The following is a 19,869-nucleotide window of genomic DNA, read 5'->3' on the forward strand; positions in this document are numbered from 1 at the left end:
TTGTACTAAGGGGGTGAATGGTAGCAACAGCCCTGAGCAGGAGGCCCACATTCAATAATATTTATATTATATTATTATAGACATGCTTTGCCTCTGCCAATTCCTGATTCTATTGTTTATCACCAACCTTTCAGCATGCCTTTGTAGCAGGTTCCAAACTGACTGCTTCACTTGCTAACTTGGCAATTCGAATTTGAATTCTCCGTTCTGTAATTCCTCTGGTAGATTGGCTGGGGTTTGGTTTTTTTTTTTTTTCTCTTCAAAAGAGGTAATATGGTTTGTAATTTCCCAGCTATGGGACCTTGGCTGTTCTCCATTACTTCTGAAGAATAATAGCCAGTGGCTCCAACACTATTTCTGCAAGTTCCATTAGCTCACTGGGATGAATTCCATCTGATTTCTGTGAATTTTCTTTTGTTGCAATAAACTTATTGTATATTAGAAGATCAGTTATTGCATTACTTAAGAAAGCCTGGTCAAATCTGTTCCACAAGAATTTATAGAAAGAAGGCTAGGAATGTGAGTATTAGTGTCTGGATGTCAAGTGAGAGCTGGATTTACAAAGGACAACTGAGCAGCGGCACTGATTCTAGGGGACAGAAACATAACATATCAAAATGGCAGCAGATGAACTGGCCAATGGTACATTTAGAGATGTTGCACAAAAATGATTTGTCCTTACAAAAAACTAACTATCGACCATTAATCTTATGTTAAATTGAAATAATCACAAGAAAATCTAATTTTAAAATACTTTTTATTAAAATGAAAGCGTTCTTTATGCAAGAGAGGAACTGGAATGCATTGAGCTCTCCCTAGGGGTGGATGCAGAAAGAACCGAAAGCTTATGGGTAAAGATTAAAGGGCAGGCTGACATGGGGGACACTGTTGTGAGTGTTTGCTACAGGCCACCTGATCAGGAAGGGGGAGTCGATGAGGCCTTCTACAGGCAGCTGGAGGTAGTCTCATGGTCACAGGCCCTGGTTCTCATGGGAGCCCTCAACCCGCCTGATATCTGCTGGAAAGACCACACAGCTGGGCACACACAGCCCAGGAGGTTCCTGCAGTGTGTTGATGGTACGTTTTTGATGCAGGTGGTGGAGGAACCAGTGAGGCGAGGTGTGCTGCTGGACCTTGTGCTAGCAAAGAAGGGCTGCTTGGGAATGTGAAGGCTGGGGGCAACCTTCGCTGCAGTGACCATGAGATGGTGGAGTTCAGGGTCCTGCATGGAAGAAGCAGGGCGATAAATAGGACCCTGGTGGTCAGGCGAGCTACCTTTGGCCTCTTCAAGGACCTACTTGGAGGAATCCCATGTGTTAGGTCTTTACAGGTTGTGGGGTCCAAGAGAGCTGGCCAATATTCAAGCATCACTTCCTCCAAGCTCATCACAAGTGCATCCCCACAAGTAGGAAATGAAGCAGAGGGGGCAGGAGGCCTGCATGGATGAGCAAGGAGTTTCTGGCAAACCTCAAACAGAAGGAGGAAGCTTAAGGCATGTGCTAAAAGGTGCAGGCCACCTGGGAGGACTGTAGGGATGTTGTCAGAACGTGCAGGGAGGCGGTGAGTCAGGCTAAGGTCCATTTGGAATTAAATCTGGCGAGGGATGTCAAGGGTGACAAGAAGGGCTTCTTCAGGTACGTCAGTAGGAGAAGGATGACCAGGGAAAACATGGGCCCGCTGCTGCATGAGGTGGGTGCCCTGGTGACACAGGGCACAGAGAAGGCAGTTACTGAATGCCGCCTTTGCCTCAGTCTAGTGCCAAGGCCGGCCCTCGGGACCCCCAGGCCCTGGGGGCAAGAGAGGATGTCTGGAGAAGGGAAGACTTTGCCTTTGTTGCGAAGGGTTGTGTCAGAGATCACTTAGACAAACCTGACACCCACAGATCCGTGGGCCCCCATGGGATCCCCCCCGAGTGCTGAGGGAGGTGGCAGATGTTGTTGCGAAGTCGCGTGCCACGGTGAGGGGCCTGGGCACCTCCCTGGTGGGGACAGGTGGGAGAGCTGGGCCTGCTGAGCCTGGGGAAGGGGAGGCTGAGAGGGACCTCACCAATGGCTGCAAATGTCTTAAGGGGGAGTCTCAAGAGGGTGGAACAGGCTCTTTTCAGTAGTGCACAACGAGAGGACAAGGAGCAACGGGCACAAACTGAAACGCAGGAGGTTCCACCTGAGTATGAGGAAGAACTTCTTCACCATGAGGGTGGCAGAGCACTGGGCCAGGCTGCCCAGAGAGGCTGTGGGGTCCTCTTCTCTGGAGACACTCAGAACCCGCCTGGACGTGATCCTGTGCAGCCCGCTCTGGGTGACCCTGCTTTGGCAGGGGGTTGGGCTGGGTGACCTCCAGAGGTCCCTTCCAGCCCCAGCCACCCTGTGGTTCCATGATTCTTGTCTATAATACTGACCCTTCCATAGTACATCTGCTTGATTAGTTCTGCATCTTAGATTCCAAGTCAAGTTTTAATGAACTTTGTTGTCCTTTCTCCTTGTCATGTGTTGTGAACATTTAATTATGGTATCGGAGATCAATGATTCTTACATTTATTTTCCTAAACTGTATCACTCGATGACATGATTCTGAAATGCTTTTTTAGCAGTTTTGCCCTTCAGCTGTAAATTGTGATTCTGCACTTCTTCATTAATGATCTTGGAGTGCTTACATAACTACTTAAGAGAAAATATTAAATATAACATGGTTCCATTAATTTAAGAGCAGGGACATTCTATTTAGACTCCCCTTTCCTTGCTCAAGGAGTACAGCATTTTTCATTTTGATAAATGATTTGCCTTGTTATAACTTTTTTAACTAATGGGTATAAAAAAACCCAACTGTTAAATAAAAATGGTATGACAAAAAAGTGTGACATTTACTTTATTTTATACAGAAACAAGTGTAACACAAAGTGTTTTTATTGAAAAGTAGCAACAAAACATTGGAAGTTTAGTGCTGAGTTGGCCTTGAAATTTATTCATTGTGTAATACAGATCCCTTTGCCTCCAGATGTAGGTTCAAATTTAGCCCAAACTGTTGAAGACCAAGACTGTTAGCAATGCAATGCTGTAAGGCATTTGGCTCATTTCCCATTTCTAAAGGATGCAACAGGTGTTCTTACCCTCAGTGTCAGTATCATGGCCATGGGTTGCAGCTGGATGTTAATCAGAAGGGAAAAATAACCCCTGCCCCCCCACCCCACCCCCTGCCCCTGCCATGCTTCTAGAAAGGTAATTCTCATTATTGCTACACAAAGGTCATATCCAGAAATGTACAATCCTGCAGTCAGGAACAAGGCTATGGTTTCCCAGGAAGTGGGCCCTCCATATGTGAGTGCCAAAGCTCCTTGGTCTCATAAGGACTCGTGTTTCCTGAGTGCAGTAGAAGCACATGTATGAGGTACACTTAAAGGATCAGGCTCCTTTATGGACTTCTTTTTCATGTTGGCATTGTTCCATTTTTAAAAAGAAGTTATGATCAGCTTCTGTTGAAGACCAGTGTAGAAAGTGTGTTGAGAATAGTTTCTTACTTGAAATTTTAGCTCTATCTGCTTTTTAACGGGATATTGTTAGCAAATATTTCTATTAACCATGTAATTAAATGGTCTAAATTCAGGTGTGCTGCAGTTTATCATCAATAAACAGTATCAGGCTTAAGATTTTCAAAGGGACTGAAGAATAATTATAGATTCATCTCCCACTAAATCTTTAACACCTTTGAAAATTTTAGTCATGCTTATCACTGGACTCAGGAAATATTGAACTGTATTATTTCGTGAGTGTTATTATAGAACACATCTGCATATCAAACTGGCTGAAGTATTACAACAGTAATCAATTAAGTCTTTCCAAACTGGATAGCTTTGTCCTAGTTTTTAATCACATCCAGCAGCTCCAGAGATTATAAGCCTACATATATCCCAACCATATAACCTGCAGAAATTCACTGTTCCATCCTAATGTGTTTCAGTTAAGTAATAAAGGAAATCTATCTATACAGGTTATTACTGTGAACGTCAATTGCATTTATAGATGTATATCAGAGGAAAGACTTTTGTCATAAATTTTTTTCTCTTCTTCAGCTTCCACTGCTGCTGTAAGAAGCATCAAAAAGCACCAGGCAGTTGAAATGACTTTCACATTATTTCGTCCTCTTGGTGCAAAAGTGAAGAACCTAATTACAGCGCTGCTATCATGGGCGCACCTTTTCATGGATGGAAAAGATGTATCTAAGAAATTAAGTAAAAATGTCAACCCCTCAGGTTATTAACATAATGAAGGCATTGAAGGTGCTGTACCTTTCACATCATCTATTTGAATCTGTACATGTGGTATATACATCTCCACAGACAAATTTACCACCACCACCACCCCCCCTCCTGCTGAAGAATTGATGCATACTTTCAAAAGATTGAATTAGTTTACCTATTGGCTTTCCATAGGATGAGATAAAATCCTTACTTTTCAATAGTTTCCAACACAAAACCTACTAATTCAACAACAGAGCATCACACTTAACCTGCAGCGGTATTTCTATGTGTGTTGATATTGAGAATCACAGAATGGTCAGAGTTGGAAGGGACCTCTGGAGACCACCTAGTCCAACCCCCTGCTAAAGCAGGGTCACCCAGAGCACATTGCACAGTCATGTCCAGGTGGGTTTTGAATATCTCTGGAGAAGGAGACCCCACAACTGCTCTGGGCAGCCTCTTTCAATGTCCCTTAATACAGAGTCACCCTACACCAGGGGTCCTCAAACTACAGCCCACGGGCCGGATATGGCCCCCCAGGGTCCTCAATCCGGCCCCTGGTATTTACAGAACCCCCCCACCGGGGGTTGGGGGGGAACCAAGCAGCCGCAGATGACTGCCTGCCACTTCATCCGCGCGCCAGCCCCCTGATTAAAAAGTTTGAGGACCCCTGCCCTACAGCTTACAAACACTCAGCGTTTCTTTTTATGGTGTCCATCGTGGGTTGCTAGCACAGTCTCTCCTTGCAGGCCTTGCTTGTGGATGTGTATAGCTGTTAAAGCTTCATATCTTTTTTTGGTTGCGATGTTGGAGGGTGGAGACTGGAGTGGAGTCTGGCTTTTGTGGGTCCAAGGTTCCTCATTCTCTGTGGTGTCTGCTACATGGTTCTGAAACCATTTATCTACCTCCCTACACTATCCCTATCTAACACCCACAACAGTGTCACCCATGTTAGCTTGCCCTTTAATCTTTACCTGTAAGTTCTTGACTCATTCTTTATCAGAAGGTTGTCATCTCCTTGAAGGTTCAAATTTAGTGGCAGAGCTGTCTTTCTGCCACTTTTGCCTCAGGATTGTAGGTAGAGGAACTCTACATTCACATGCAAATGATTCTGGATGTTCAGAAAGAATCCACAGTGTATGTGCTGAAGAGAGGAGGTCAAAAGTACAGAAGATAAAGATGCCTCTCCAGGTTGTGCTAGCATTGAGGGTACAGTGCTACTGTAAAGTCTAAGCCGATATACTTAACATGTCTCAGGGCATGATCCCAGTGAGAAAGGGATGATGACTGCAGTTAGGGATTGTATGAGCAGGAGAGAGGCGAAAATAAAAGGGAAAAAAATATTAAACACCCACACAAAACTATGGAGTATGTAGCAGGCTGGAGTTTTGATTCCTTAATGTCAGAATAAGAAGACTTTTCTGTGTAACAAGCTTGGAGTCAGAGAAAACATAAAACTAAAGTCTGTATGGGAGATGGTCCATGATTTGCACTTCTTATACCCTTTACTGTTACTTTGCCAGGTAATAGCAGCCAAATCTTGTGAGTTACTCCCACACCTTCATGGGAATTTCCTGCAGTTCATTTAGACTCTAAAGCTATTTCTAGGATGTTGGCCCAAAGACAGCACTCTGTAGGTTGCACAGAAATGTGGAATTTAAGGACAGTGAAAGACAAACATCTGTCTCTGTAAGCATAGATTATTTTTCAAATGTGTATATAAGTCAGAGGATTGGTGGAAAGAAGGAATAAGTGGCACAGGAGAGTGGAAGCCATCCCTTGTCCAGACAACGTTCAGTGTTCTTATGCTGCATTCAGATGAGAAGTGCACTGGACTGAAATTAAGACAATCGTGGTCATCCTTGGTGTGTTAACAAGCCAGTCTCCTTCTCCTGTCGCTTTTCAGAAGTGTCCTTATGACAGCAGCTGTACTGAAGAAATTATTATTCAAAAAATAACTTTCTATCTCACTCGAACTTTTAAGTTGCAGAATCTGTTTTTAAACTAATTTTTCATGGCTATCTTTTCATAAGTAATAATTAATGACTAACAGCTGTAAGCCTCTGAAAATGAAATGTAAAAGGATTTTTTTTACCTGCAGGCATAAAAGGCATTTTAAAGACAGACAGACAAAAACTTTCCCCTGTTTTTGATGTACCACTAGCACTCTTTAACTGTGCTCAAACTAGTACTGTGATATGCTGAATTATACTTTCTGTAAGCTGGATCCCTGTCTGCTGGATATATTCAAATTCATTGATTTTAATGCAGCAAAGCTGGTATGCAACATTTGTAGACAGGTGCCATCTTGGTGAGATTGTTGAAGTCTGCCAAGACTTGAAATATTTAAATGCTCTCTTCATGCTAGTCAGTATTCTAGATAATGACTTTTCATTTAAAATGCTTATTCGGATCTTTGATAGCATATTGGTCTGTCAGATTTTGATTATACTATAGACAGGAATAGTGGAGGAGACAAATACAGATCTTCAAATGAGATTATGATGTATATGGGAAGATGTACCTCTGGAGGGCTTTCGAGCTTTTTTGCTCAGTGACCAGAGTATTACATCTTGTTGAGTTACAGCAGTTATTAAACTGGTTGACAAGAGAGATGCAGTAGTTGCATCGAGAAGAAATTAGTCTATTGAAGGAGGACTTTGTGTAGCTGAGAGACTCCTCTTCCAATAACCATTTGAGCTCTGGATAGCCCTGGAAATTTATAGTGTGTTCCACCGTCAATACTCATAAACACTGCAAGAGCCATACACCCCTTTTTTGCTTACTGTGTCTGTTTCTGTGGCTTCTGAGATGCCTTGAACTTTCAGCAGGTAGCTGTGAAGCAGTGAACAGTCACTTACCAACTCATCTCTAGGCAGGGCTTTTACTATTTGGTAAAGATCTAAGCCAAGATAAATAACCCTTCAACTGTGATTGTATTTGGTCCAAAAGCAGAAGTTCCCATAGACATGTTTTTACACCATATATGTAAATTACAGATTCTGATGCAGTGCATCATGGATTTCTAACCTAAGTATAAAAACTCTACATATGCTTAAATAAGCAGGAATCAAGCTTTTAAACTTTTTGAAATACAGTAGGGTTTTTTCATATTATTGATATACAAGGCATGTTTTCATAACACTTCTGCACTTATATCAACTATTATTGCTCCTGCATTACCAGTAAGTAGTATGCTAACATCTCTTTTAAGGATGAGTAATCTTCACTGTATTTTTTAACTGGAAAATGGAAGATAATGTTCATTTCCCCTCGGAAAAATGACTATATGAAAATGCATCTTCCTACTCAATTTATTTGCCAGCTCTTGTACTCAGATTGCTTTAGTGATTAGCAGGACATCAAGGTTTAATTCATATTGGATTTTGTCACTGTGGTAAGTTTTGCAAGCATTTCAACTTCCCATATATCCCAGTTTTGATATTTGAAAATGGGACAGTATTTCATATTCATTTTTTTGAAGTGCTTTTGGTTGAAAGAAGGCATGGTTTCCTTACTTAAATAATGGCATGGGTGATTGATCCGTACTTTTATTTTGCCGTTTGAGCAATTTGAAATAAATACTAAACTGCATAACACTACCAATGATAACAGAGTCACCTTTTCTCTGTTAGGGTTGTGTTACAATATTTCCTTTTGACAGTTAAAAGAAGGACACAATTTTTTTGCTGTATCTGTTACAAAAGTCTTGTTCCTCTATGGAACCAGGACATACAGGCATTTATTGCTGTAAAATAATACCATCCCCCCCCCCCCCCCGTGTTTTACTGCAACAAAGAAGCAATACCACAAAAAGTTAATGTTACTGTGCTTGCTGGAAATTTGGAAATTTATATATAACTTGAAAGTATCAATATTGATAGCACAGCAATGGGCTAAGTGTGGTTAATTAAAATGGAGAAGTAAGGTCACAAGAGGTTTTTGAAAAGAAGCCTTTCCTTGAGAAACTAATTTAGAAGCCCACAGTTTACAACTAGAGCCTCAAGAAGTCAATGGAAGTGTTCAGTGGTGATGTAGAGCAGTCCCTTACGACATGCTGGTGCATGCCCCCAGCAGTGTGTTTGCTCGTCGCTAGCTATCTCATGGGTGTAAAGAATCTCTGACAGAGATGGTTTCCTGGTGATACTCAGAACAGACACAATTCCACCAACCTGTCCTTTCACTGCTAGACTAAGCTGTGGTAAGAAGTCCCTGAAAGTACCGTGTTGTACTGATTAGGAGATTTGTAACATTGGTTGGTCTTACCATGTATGTCAGAAGAAGCTTTGTAAACATGGACTCGGCAATTCCATGGGGAAAGAAAGCAGATAGGGAGCAATGTAAAATGTAAGGCTGAAGCACTTGTACTTCAAGGGGCAGCGTGGTTGTTCTACTACCTGAGCAAGAGAGGATCTGGCAGGTGTTTGAATGTCTGTATGGAGTGCATATTAACTCTTTCGTTTAGCTCTGATGTGATTTTTCTGAGTTTAATTTACATGGTATAGCTTTGAAAATTAGAAGAGAAGATATTGAAGAACTATCATGGCAAGCTTTTCATATGGTGTCACTTTGGGATAAAGGAATAAAAAGTTCTAATAATATCTTTCAAGCATTAATCTCTGCAAGATGTGTGAAGACCAAAATTAGAGCAATATGTGGTCTTTGCCATCTTTGACTGTTATGACTCAACGACACTTTTGATCACTTGAAAAGAAAATTCAACACTTAAAAAGCACACAAACCAGTAGAATTTCCACAACAATCCGATTCCCCATTTACATCCCAACAGGGTCAATTTTCAATGCATTTCACATAAGAAAAAATATACTGTTCTCACGATTGTTTGTGTGTGTAGTTCTCCATACCCCATGCTGTAAATATACCCCACAGTGTCAGATCCATGCTGTGACCAACAATATATGCCCAGTGGGCTCAGCTAGCAACATCTACTGTATGTTTATATTTTTTCCTTTGCATTTTTGCAAAGCTGTTTCTTCCTCTGTCTTAGTCTGGCGGTATGGCTTGCTACAGTTTGGGGGATTGTAAAGTGTCTCTGAAAAGCATATTGGAATGCAGCATTTGAACTCACAAAGGAAAGCTCAAGCTCTCTGCTGCAAGGCCTTTATTTTCTAAATGTTTGCAGGGTATGCAGCAGGACAGAAAAGCTGCACATCAACATGAATATTTGTAGAAGTTGTAGATAATGCAGTGGCACCTTAGTGCCTCCCTTAAGGTGAGAATTGTGGCTTTTTTACTGTGTGGCTTTTCACATTAGAGCACACCTTAGCTTCCTGAGCTGTACTGGATATCAAAGGAATCTGAAGTAAAATTCTGCCTACTACAAAGCCTAAAAGTCCTTTTAAAATATTGGAAATGTCAGTTTGGCTGCTCAGAAAGGAAATATTTTATTTCACAAAAATTGAAAAATAGTGCTTGAAATTTCTTTAGAAGAAGCCTTCTAGTCCTATTTTCCTGTGTTTCTGTGAATGTACCATGCGGGTTGGTAATAATTTAGCAATTAAATAGAGGTAATAACTTGAGAAAAGTCCACCCTTGTCTAATTTTTTGTTTAAGAGGTTCTTGGAGTGGCTGCAGTTTTCTAAAATTTCATCCATCACATTGCAAAATTGGAGTTTGAAATCCGACCTGTATGTGTGTTTGTGGCTAGTCAATTAAATCTCACAGTTCTGTTTCTGTTTCCTGATCTGATTAACTGAGCCCACTGAAACACAGGTAATGGATCATGAAGAGTTCATATTGAATCAAATAGGCTTTGCATTTCTCAAGCCTGTTCATCTGAACGTTTGCTCAAAAGATGCGGAGACACGCCTAAGGTAGAATTACAGAAAAATGCCACTATGTACTCAAATTATTCTGGGTGTGTATTCAGTGTCAGGCCTGTTTTGAAGTGTTCTAGGATTATCTAGAACCCTAGAAATGCAGATTTAGGATATTTTCTAATCCATGTCTACTAGACTAAACTGGTATTTCTTAAGTGTCAAGCATAATTCATTGCAACATATAAGGACTAGTATTAGCATAGAATTTCAGTTTTTGGAAAAAAAACCACAATGCATCTGCTAAGAACAAACTTTCCAAAAGACTTTAGTAATGATAGATAATTGTATATATATGGATGTATACGCATGCATTTATGTATAAATATGTAATATACGAAAACATTAAACATATAACTATTATTTACTTGATCACCTCAAATTGTTTTAGGAAAGTGCAGCTATTGATTTTAAAAATATTTTTATTTTTGACTGAAGTAGTTGGCATCCTTTTTTCAACATCCTCTGAGTGAAAGATGTCGGTATTCTTCAGGGATACATTTTTGTTTAAAAATCTCCTTCAATGTATTTGGAATACAAATTGCAAACCCTTCAAAATAAATGAGAAAATTTTTAATCAAGCTGTCACTTTTTTAAAGTTCTACTTAACTGAAGTATCATTATTTCATTGTGAACCAAGACAAATTTTAAAAATATCAAAGATAACAGCCAAAAATATTTGTATGGTCTTTTCTTAACTACTGTTTATTACTGGATTGTCATTTGCTACTTATCATGAAGCAAGATATAATCCTTTCTAAGGAGTGATAACCAAACAGTATCATAAAAAGATTTTTTTTTTTTTTAATTACATGATTAAATGGAGTTACTTATCAACCTAGTGGGCCAAGAATATGAATCCTAGGTGAAATCCAGAGTCAAGTTAGCCTTTGTTAGAGTTTATAAAATCAAAGTATCTTAAAAATCTGCAAGGATCTTACAAAGAGATTATAAAGGATGCCAGTATGAATCTAGCTGGAATTCTGCCCATGAATTAGGAATTTAAAGTTCTGAGAAACATGGCAGAACAAGAGATATTTGTCCTGCTCTGCAAATATTCTAGAGGTAATTTGTGTCCCGATAGTTCCATGCAGAAACCTATGCTATTAAAAAAAGGAGTGAAAATAATTTTTGCTTGCAAATTAACCAGAATGCTGGAAAGTTAGTTTAATCTAAAAACACTGCTTTTAGTTACAAGAATATAGAACTAAATTCATCTTCTGAGTAGGAAATAAATTGAAATGGTCCCATTTATTACCTATACTACTAGTCCGTTCATGAGAAATGCTGACAAAATACGTAGGTTTTGTTATTGTTCTTGCCTACCATTTGAGAGTTCCCTTGAAAAAGAATTTCATAATTCATATAGAATAGTAAAATACATGCAGTTCTTTATGAAGAACTGGTAGAGTAGGAACACCATGTTATCCTTCAGTCCCTCTATTAAAACATTACATACAAAAGGAAAATTTAAGCTTCATCTTTTGTCATTACTGGAATAGATATACAATCAGTAAATCAGCTGATGTGCTAACATTTTTCTGAGCAGATTCTAAAAAGACATTCACGTTTGAGTCTAGTGGTTGCAACAAAGCCTTGACTTCAGAGGACCATAATTGCCTCAAAGAAATTATTGCACTGTATTATATCTATAGCAAAATACAAAGACATACAATTTTAATAACTTAAAAGCTTTGGAATTCCAGAGCAAGAAGAGCTGTATTTCACAATTCTGTTGGGAATGATACAAGTATAACCCTGAAATTAGATCCATTAGAACTGCAATATTACAGTTAAAGAACATGATACTCAGAATGATGAAGCTGTAAGGAAGACAGGGTTTCAAAACAACAGTTGATTTTTAACATCACAGTTACCACCTACCCTTCCCAGACAGTTATCTGGAGATAGCTTAGTATCTTCCTGATAATTTTAAGAAAAGCAAGGCTAGTGGCAGGGGTGGGGATGAGTTCAGGAGAAAGGTAATTGTACTAGAGGTGCTTTTTCATTTAAAAAAAACACTTTTTCAATTAGCCAAATACAAGTATAGCTTCATGTGTACAGTCAAGAAATTTGATACAGTCAAATCTGTGACTCATGCGTGCAGTCCTTAGAATGTGAAATCCATTGGCAAGATTGATTTCCAAACCCCTAAAACCTGAGCTCTATTTCATGAAACCAGAAATTCTTTAAATACTACTTTCTTGGCTCTTCAAACTTATTTACTGTTTATCACCACACACCTATTTATATTATTTTTGCCTGATGTAACTAGTTAGTGTGCCAGTTTTCACAAATATAATTGTTATTTTTCTATAATGTTTAAAAATTAAATTGTCTTAAAATATGCAAAATGCTTAGTGAATGAATTGTCTGCCTTTGGAATCAATGTAAACTATATGCTTTGTAATCCTTCTAAAATGCCTGCTTGCATTTGCTTTGGGTACTATAGGCAAAACGTTGCTTACACCTACTTCGTTTGATGTCAAGGGAAATTTTTAATAAAACAAGAATCAGATTGCTGAATATCTGCTACGACCCAGGCGTTCCACTTTCTAGTATTTATAACTGCTCTCAGGGTTTCAGTCACAAGAAGAAATGCTAAAGCTGTTGCTTAGCAAATTCCTTCCATTACCATCAAGAAAGACATTTCAAAAGATATAATGCAAATTAGAAATTTGAACCAATGATTTTAGTGACCTGATTGTTTGAGTTCCTGATGACATCTCAATACTGGCTAGTGAGTGTGACAAATTTTCCACAGAGGCATGAGAAGCTGCATACCTGCAGTTATTTTCATTGCTACATCCCATAAAACCAGGCTTTGGGATTAATAGACTCATAGATCAATAAAACATTGGCCATGTTATAAGAAAGTGCTAAGCACCAGTGAGAATACTGTTTCTAGTCAAAGTACCAGGAAAATAGGGATCCATTTATTTCAGGGTATTTCCCCCCCACCCCCCAGAGTCATCGTTACTGGCCTTATTCCTGTATCTGGAATAGTCTCCAGCAGGTGCCATATTTAATACAAATGCTTCCAGTCCTGAGTAACGTACTGGAGTTAATAATGTAGTGGCAAAGTTTTAATTATTCGCTAATCTGTTCTCAGTTGGTTAACCTGAAAATAATGCCTGCTTGCCCTATTGGCAGCTCCGAAGACTACAGTGAACAGGTGGGGTGTTTTCTTTCCAGGAAATGTCAGTTTGATGTCTGGAAGCAGATGTAGTTTTCCCCGACTCAGTGCGGGTCTATCTTCTAACTTAATAGGAGCTCTAAATAGCTGACAGGTGATAATACATCTAGTCAGCTCAAAGCGTATTCTGACTGTACTGCCAGCTAGGAAATGGAAAACTTTCACTCCTGCAACGGTGATCAGAAAGCCATCACCTTTTAGAGCAAGAAATCACGTTTAAATAAACTTTCTGATTAGAAAATCAGGTCAGCTGCCTTCATAGATATACATAATTGATACAGCTATGTGTATAGAAACCTTATTTTGTGAAACAGCTGATCTATTTGCTATCTGATATTAAAAATAACTTTCAGGAAAGAAGAGATTATTTAAATCTCCATTGTAGGCACCTCTTAAACGAAGGAGGATACGGAAGAAGTCTGTATCTAATCTGACCTCCAGAGTGTCAGCTCCAGAGCAGAGATCTAAGCCTAAAGCAATTAGTAATTCTTTTCTTTCGTAAACCAATTTTCATCTACAATGAGCATTTTGAGTGAATCCAGTGTGGCTCTGAGTGCAGTTCTCATGGGCTCAAAGCTTTTTCTCCAGGCTGCGGTACTCTTGGTGTCTTCTGCAGTCATACTAGTTATTCCAAATTGGGGTTATTTAGTTCCTGTGAGGGAGGAGAGGAAGGTGAGGGAAAGGGAGTTCAGATAATAGTGTTTTTTCACTTGCTCTCAATCCTACCATCTCCCTTCAGTTTTCTCTGGTCTGAGAGAGAGCCATCTGTTCCTCTCACCTTCCAATTTTCCCCAGCAGTTGGTACAGCATTTAGAAAGCAATATTTTCTTCTAGATATAATAATTTGTTCTCTGAGAGCTGCTCTGCTGAGGATGCTTCAGCTAATAACAACTTTCATTCCTGCTCCCACTAGTTCTTGGTGTATGTTACTGCAAACTGTGTACCCTAAAAGGAATGTTTGATACCATGCTGAGATGGCATCTAACTCTAGGTTATGGTAGATTCTTGGTTTGGATCACAGCCCACTTAGAAAGTAGAAAATCCATTTTAGTTTTACCAATACAGCACATAGAATCAAAGGAGATTTATATCTGAGGCAGCTGTTCTAGCACCATTAATATGTAGAAGCAACAGTGTAGTGATCAGATTTATGAAACAGAAAAGTTCTTCATATTCCAGCCGCATGCAAGGCAGATGGGCTGTTTGGGTTAGCTAAAGAAAACCTTGTGGGAATGTAGGATGTGGAAGGTCTGAGATCTGACCTGTATCGTAGATGTGCTGAAGTTCTTCAAGGATGGTAGTCAGGCATCCGCAGTAACAGAAGGTCCCTTGTCTCCGAGGCCAAAGCAGTTCTAATAAGAAAAGGGGAAAACTGAATATTTATGTCTAAGGAGATAGTGCACAGACCTGGTGCACATGAGGCAACAAAGCCGCAGTCTCCTGGAGCTGTCTGCAAGACCATCCTCAAAAGGAATTGTGTAATGGACAAGATGAACTATGAGAAATGATAGAGAGTTTAGGGATCTGCAGATCCGACATTTCCTCCTGAAATGCAATAGCTTTCACTCTTATTTTCACTTAGCAAAAAAGATGGGACCTGTATTCTCTTTGCCTTCCTTGATGTAACCTTTGCAATCTGAATTGTGAGGATTTGGTCCTTTGTACATTTGCAGCTGTACAAAAAGTGAACTTTATTTTCATGAACTTGCTCTGGTATGTAATCATCTCCAATACAGAATTATGCTCCTGAACGTGATAAAATTGCTTAATATATTATAAGATATTAAATCAAAAGAAAAAATGTCCACTCAGTTTGTGATTCCTTGTTATATACCCATTCCGGGTGAGAAAGATATGGGAGATTTAGCACATGCAAAGAACCACAAGCAGTAAGAAGCAAATATTGAAACCTCAGTTCTGCAGATATTCAGTTAGATACTTTTTGTTATCAGGTAATCAAAGTTGATTTGACTGTATGGTGGGTAAATCATTAGCCAAACCTCACTTCTTAGAAACAACAGTGATTTTGAGCTGTGTCCAGTGATATTCTGAGTAACTCACCAAATTGATTATTCTGTCAGTCAGCACTGGGTACTGCAGGAATGTAGATTATGCATGTAGATAATAGACAGACAGACTGACAGACAGATTGACCAACTTCATTTGCTAAGCCTGAGATTCAAGTTAAAAAAATGACAGCAAGTTAAAAACTCCTGGAAAAGGAGATTTAAATTAGGAAGGATGACCCAACGCTAACAATAGCATTGTGAATGGCGACATTGTCATTCTGAATGGAGATCTGCTTGAGTCAAATTGAATAACAATGCTCTTTTTCTTCATTAAGGCCATTAAAATCTGTAAGGCTATGGGACCTTGATAGACATAAAGGTTTTAAAAAGCAATGAGGAGAGACTAATGCTCATTGCTGCATACTTGCTTGAAGAGCCCAATTAAGTAAAAGTTTGTGCTAATTTGTGCTCTCTAAAAAATCTAAGCAGAGAAGCTCATTTTTGCTATTGCATTGGTTCAGAAAAAATAGTCTTTTCTTAGTATCACCATATAAATATTACAAATTCTTTTTGGAGTGCAGAATGATTTTTACTATTGTAACTGGAGATAAATGTTATTTGTGCATAACATCAAAATACAAGAATTCACCAGGATCCTTTCTCTGTGCCTCACTATGCTGTTTCAATGAAGTGTCTCTGGGAATACTGCAGTTTTCTATTGTTTTTTTGGAAGTGCTAATATTAGCATGAAATGTGATAAGAATTATTTAAGAACCTAATTGCATGCTCTCTATTTGGCATGTGAATTTTGCATCTTCAGAATTCATCTTTTCAGAGTTCTTTATTTAGTTTCTATTAATACCCTGTAATTTAATAATTGTAGTGGGAGGCTAAGGAGAATATGGAACAAGAAAGGATTTGCATATCTCTTTGATACAGTCGTTTATGATAGGCTCTGACTATTTTTTAGACAGTTCTTAAAAGGTAGTTTTGCTAAGGCTGGTGTGGACACCACAGAGCATGAGAGACTGAATAGGGAGACCGTTCATCCTTTATTCCAGTCATTTGTCTTATGAGTAAGGGAAGGCTGAATCAATCAATCAGAGATCTGCAAAACAGTATTAAGCAATGTCATTCTTGATTAAATCTTGCTTTCAGTGTAGATATCAGCCTAAAGAAAAGATCGTTTAAACTAAATCTTGCCATGAAAGCGGGGAAAAAAATAGAAATGGCTTTTTCTGTTGCCCCATGACTATGCTAAAAAGCACATCTGAAAAAAAGTTGTGGCTGTGACTTCATGTTTGAGTTTTTGCCTGTTAAAACAGATTACTACAGGCCTCTGTTTTTTGCACTTGTAACCTAAGTAAGAAAATGGCATGCAAGAAAGAAATCTTCTGGAAAGATTGGCTAATGGCTGTGTAAACAGCAAATGCTTACCACATATGGGCATTAGGAGTTTTTATTGCAAAGACTCAGTGACTACTATGAACAGGGTAGAGCTCTGAAACATGGCAGTAAGGCAGATCTTTCGCACGAGGCTTGGAAGTAGTTTGGCAATGTCCTTACCAGAGGGTTTGTGACTCTTTACTCGGGATCTATGTGCAACAGAGGGCACAGCAGCTAAAGGACAAGGCTGTACTGTGCTGCTGGGGTCTTCTGCAAAGGCCTGGGGTGATGTGAATGAAGGGAACACAGCAAAACAGGGCCTAAGCAGAGGCACCTCAAGCGTTTGCATGTAAGTAAGGAAGTGCCTGCAAGGCACCATTGCGGGGAATGCCTTTGACCCTTTCTGGGAAATAATCCACATCCCGAGGTGCCTCTGAAGTGCCTGTGCGCAAATACATGCAGTATGGGGAATGAGTGCGACAAATTCAAGTTCTGTGTGCAGGTGCAGGGCTGTGATCTTGTTGGGATGGTGGAGACGTGGTGTGATGGCTGTCATGGTTTAACCCTGGCTGGTAATGAAAGGACAACGGCTCACATGACTGGAGTGCTGCCGTGGGATGATACAGGGTATTTAGGAAGGACAGGCTGGGAAGGCACCAGGAGGAGTTACTCTATGTGAGAAGGTAGCTGCAGTGCCTGGAGCTCTGCCTGGAAATGGGTGACAAGCCAGCTGAGAGCTTATGGGGATGGGAGATGTCGTAGTGGGTGTCTGCTATAGACTGCCTCATCAGAAAGAATGAGTAGAGGAGGCCTTCTACAGAAAGCTGAAAGTGGCCTTGCTTTCACAGACTGATCCTCGTGGTGGATTTTCACCTCTCCAGTATCTGCTGGAGGGATAACACAGCAGGGCAAAAGGACATTCTAGGAGACCATTGAAGGCAACTTCTTGACAAAAGTGATAGAGGAAGCAATGAGGAGAGGTGGTCTGCTGGACCTCACACTTACAAAAAAGGAAGGGCTTGCTGGGGATGTGAAGGTCAAAGGCAGTCTTGGCTGCAGTGACTAAGAAATGACAGAGTTCAGGAACTGGAGAAGAAGGGACAGGGTGAAAAACCGAGATCACAACTCTGGACTTCAGAAGAGCAGACTTTAGCCCCTTCAGGGAACTGCTCGAAAGAGTCCTGTGGGATAGCCTGCTAGAGGAAATAGGAATCCAACAGAGCTGGTTGATATTCAAGAATTGCCTCCTCCAAGTCAAGAGCAGTCTATCCCAAAGAGCAGAAAGTTAAGGGAAAGTGTCAGGAGGCCTACATGGATGAGCAGGGAGCTCCTGGCCAAATGCAAACACGGACAGGAAGTATAAAGGAGGTAGAAGCAGGGACAGGTTAACCTGGCAGGAGTATGGAGACACTATCTGAGTATGCAGGTTACAGCGAGGAAAGACAAAGGCCACCTGGAGCTGGGGAGGGATGTCAAAGGCAACACAAAGGGCTTCTGCAAGTACCGAAGTAGCAAAAAGAAGACTAGGAAGAACACAGACCCACTGCTGAATGAGGCAGACCTGCAAAAGGCTGAGGTACCGAATGCCTTCTTTGCATCAGTCTTTACTAGCAAGAACGGCCTGCAGACATGCAAGGCCCTGGTGATCACGGAGAAAGTCTGGAGCAAAGAAAACATGGTGGAAGAGGATCAGGTATAGGAATAGTTAAGCAAACTGGGCACATAGTCCATGGGCCCTGATGGGGTGCACCCACAAGTGCTGAGTGTCTAATGTCATTGCAAGACCACTCCCAATTATCTTTGAATGATCACAGCAATTGGAAGAGGTTTCTGAGGGCTGGAGGAAAGCAAATGTCACTCCTGTTTTCAAAAAGGGCAGGAAGGAGGACTCAGGGAACTACTGACTGGCCAGCCTTACCTTGATTCCTGGGAAGGTCATATGAATAAAATGCATTGGGCACAAACTGAAACAGAGCAGGTTCTACCTGAACATCCAGAAACATTTTACTGTGGGAGACTGAGCACTGGCACATGCTTCCCTGCGAGGTTGTGGAGTCTCCATCCTCAGAGATATTCAAAAGTCATTTGGACATGGTCCTGGGCACCCTGTTGTAGGCAGCCCTGCTTGAGCAAGGGGGCTGGACAGGATGGCCCTCAGAGGTCCTTTCCAATCTCAACCATTCTGTGACTGAAAAAGAAAGGCTTCAAAATATTTTGATTGGCCTGAAAGAAGTAGGCTCCCTCCTGTGCCTTTGGAGAGGATGAAGCAAAGGTTTCAGGAGGCTTCTGTAATAATGATGAGTGAAAAAAAAAAAACAACCCCCCAAAAAACCAAAAACCAGTTTCTACTCCAAGTCTACTTTTTGAGGGTTGGAGAATGTGCCTTGGATACAGCAAATACTGGGGCACGACAGAAGGGGAGAATACACTCACTCATGGAAGTGGGCATCCGAGTAACTATCCGATTTGCATTTCTGGTGACTGTCCCCTTTCCTCAAATCACAGTACCTTCTGGTCTTCCTGTGAACAGGGAAGGATCCTACATTTCCCTAAATACAGAAATTATTTTAACTACTCTATTTATAAGGTTAAATACAGACCATAAATGAAACAGTATTTGAGGTCAGCTCAAATAGAGTGTATCAAGAGGAGGGAGATACTGTGATTTAACAAGGAAACCCAATCTAACAGATATTTTAGTTGTTTGCTTTACATCCATGGATGGCTTATAACCATCACAGTAATTCAGAAGACCACTTTCCATCAGCTAGTAATAATAGTCCTAAAACCAAAAGGGAATCTGTACTGTGCTGCTGTTTCTTTGCTTGCTCTGGAAAGATCAGGGAAGACAGAAGCAGTTGCCACAAGTCCCTGCAGTTTGCACAGAAGTTTACCATTTTCTGACAGTGGATGTCTGATACCATGAATGTACAGATCACAGTGTTTAATATTCATAGCTTCTCAGAGCAGAATTATTCTAAATAATTTTTTGTATCTATGAGAGCTGACAATGCAGGGAACAGTAAAGTATAGATGCCCCAAAAGCATAAAATATTTTTATCTATAGTTATTCATATAGGTCAGTTAATTCTGACAGAGGACTTAAGTGATGTTTCCCCAAGATTCATCAACTGATAAAACAGTAAATCCTTATAGGACAGAGGACATGTTTGTTGCTAACTATGTGCTGGCATTCAATTGATGAAG

General features: G+C 40.2%; 1 protein-coding gene across 1 annotated transcript in view; it reads left to right on the forward strand.

The window, feature by feature from the left end:
* The window catches only part of IQCM (IQ motif containing M), a 117,514-nt gene that overhangs the window by 87,684 nt on the left and 9,961 nt on the right, over window positions 1-19,869 (forward strand). Inside the window, 1 exon segment of the mRNA XM_056328049.1 lies at window positions 4,067-4,222. Within this exon segment, the coding sequence (XP_056184024.1) occupies window positions 4,067-4,222 (156 nt within the window).

Source organism: Falco biarmicus, chromosome 1 (genome assembly GCF_023638135.1).
Source record: "Falco biarmicus isolate bFalBia1 chromosome 1, bFalBia1.pri, whole genome shotgun sequence".
NCBI classification, from domain to species: Eukaryota; Metazoa; Chordata; class Aves; order Falconiformes; family Falconidae; genus Falco; species Falco biarmicus.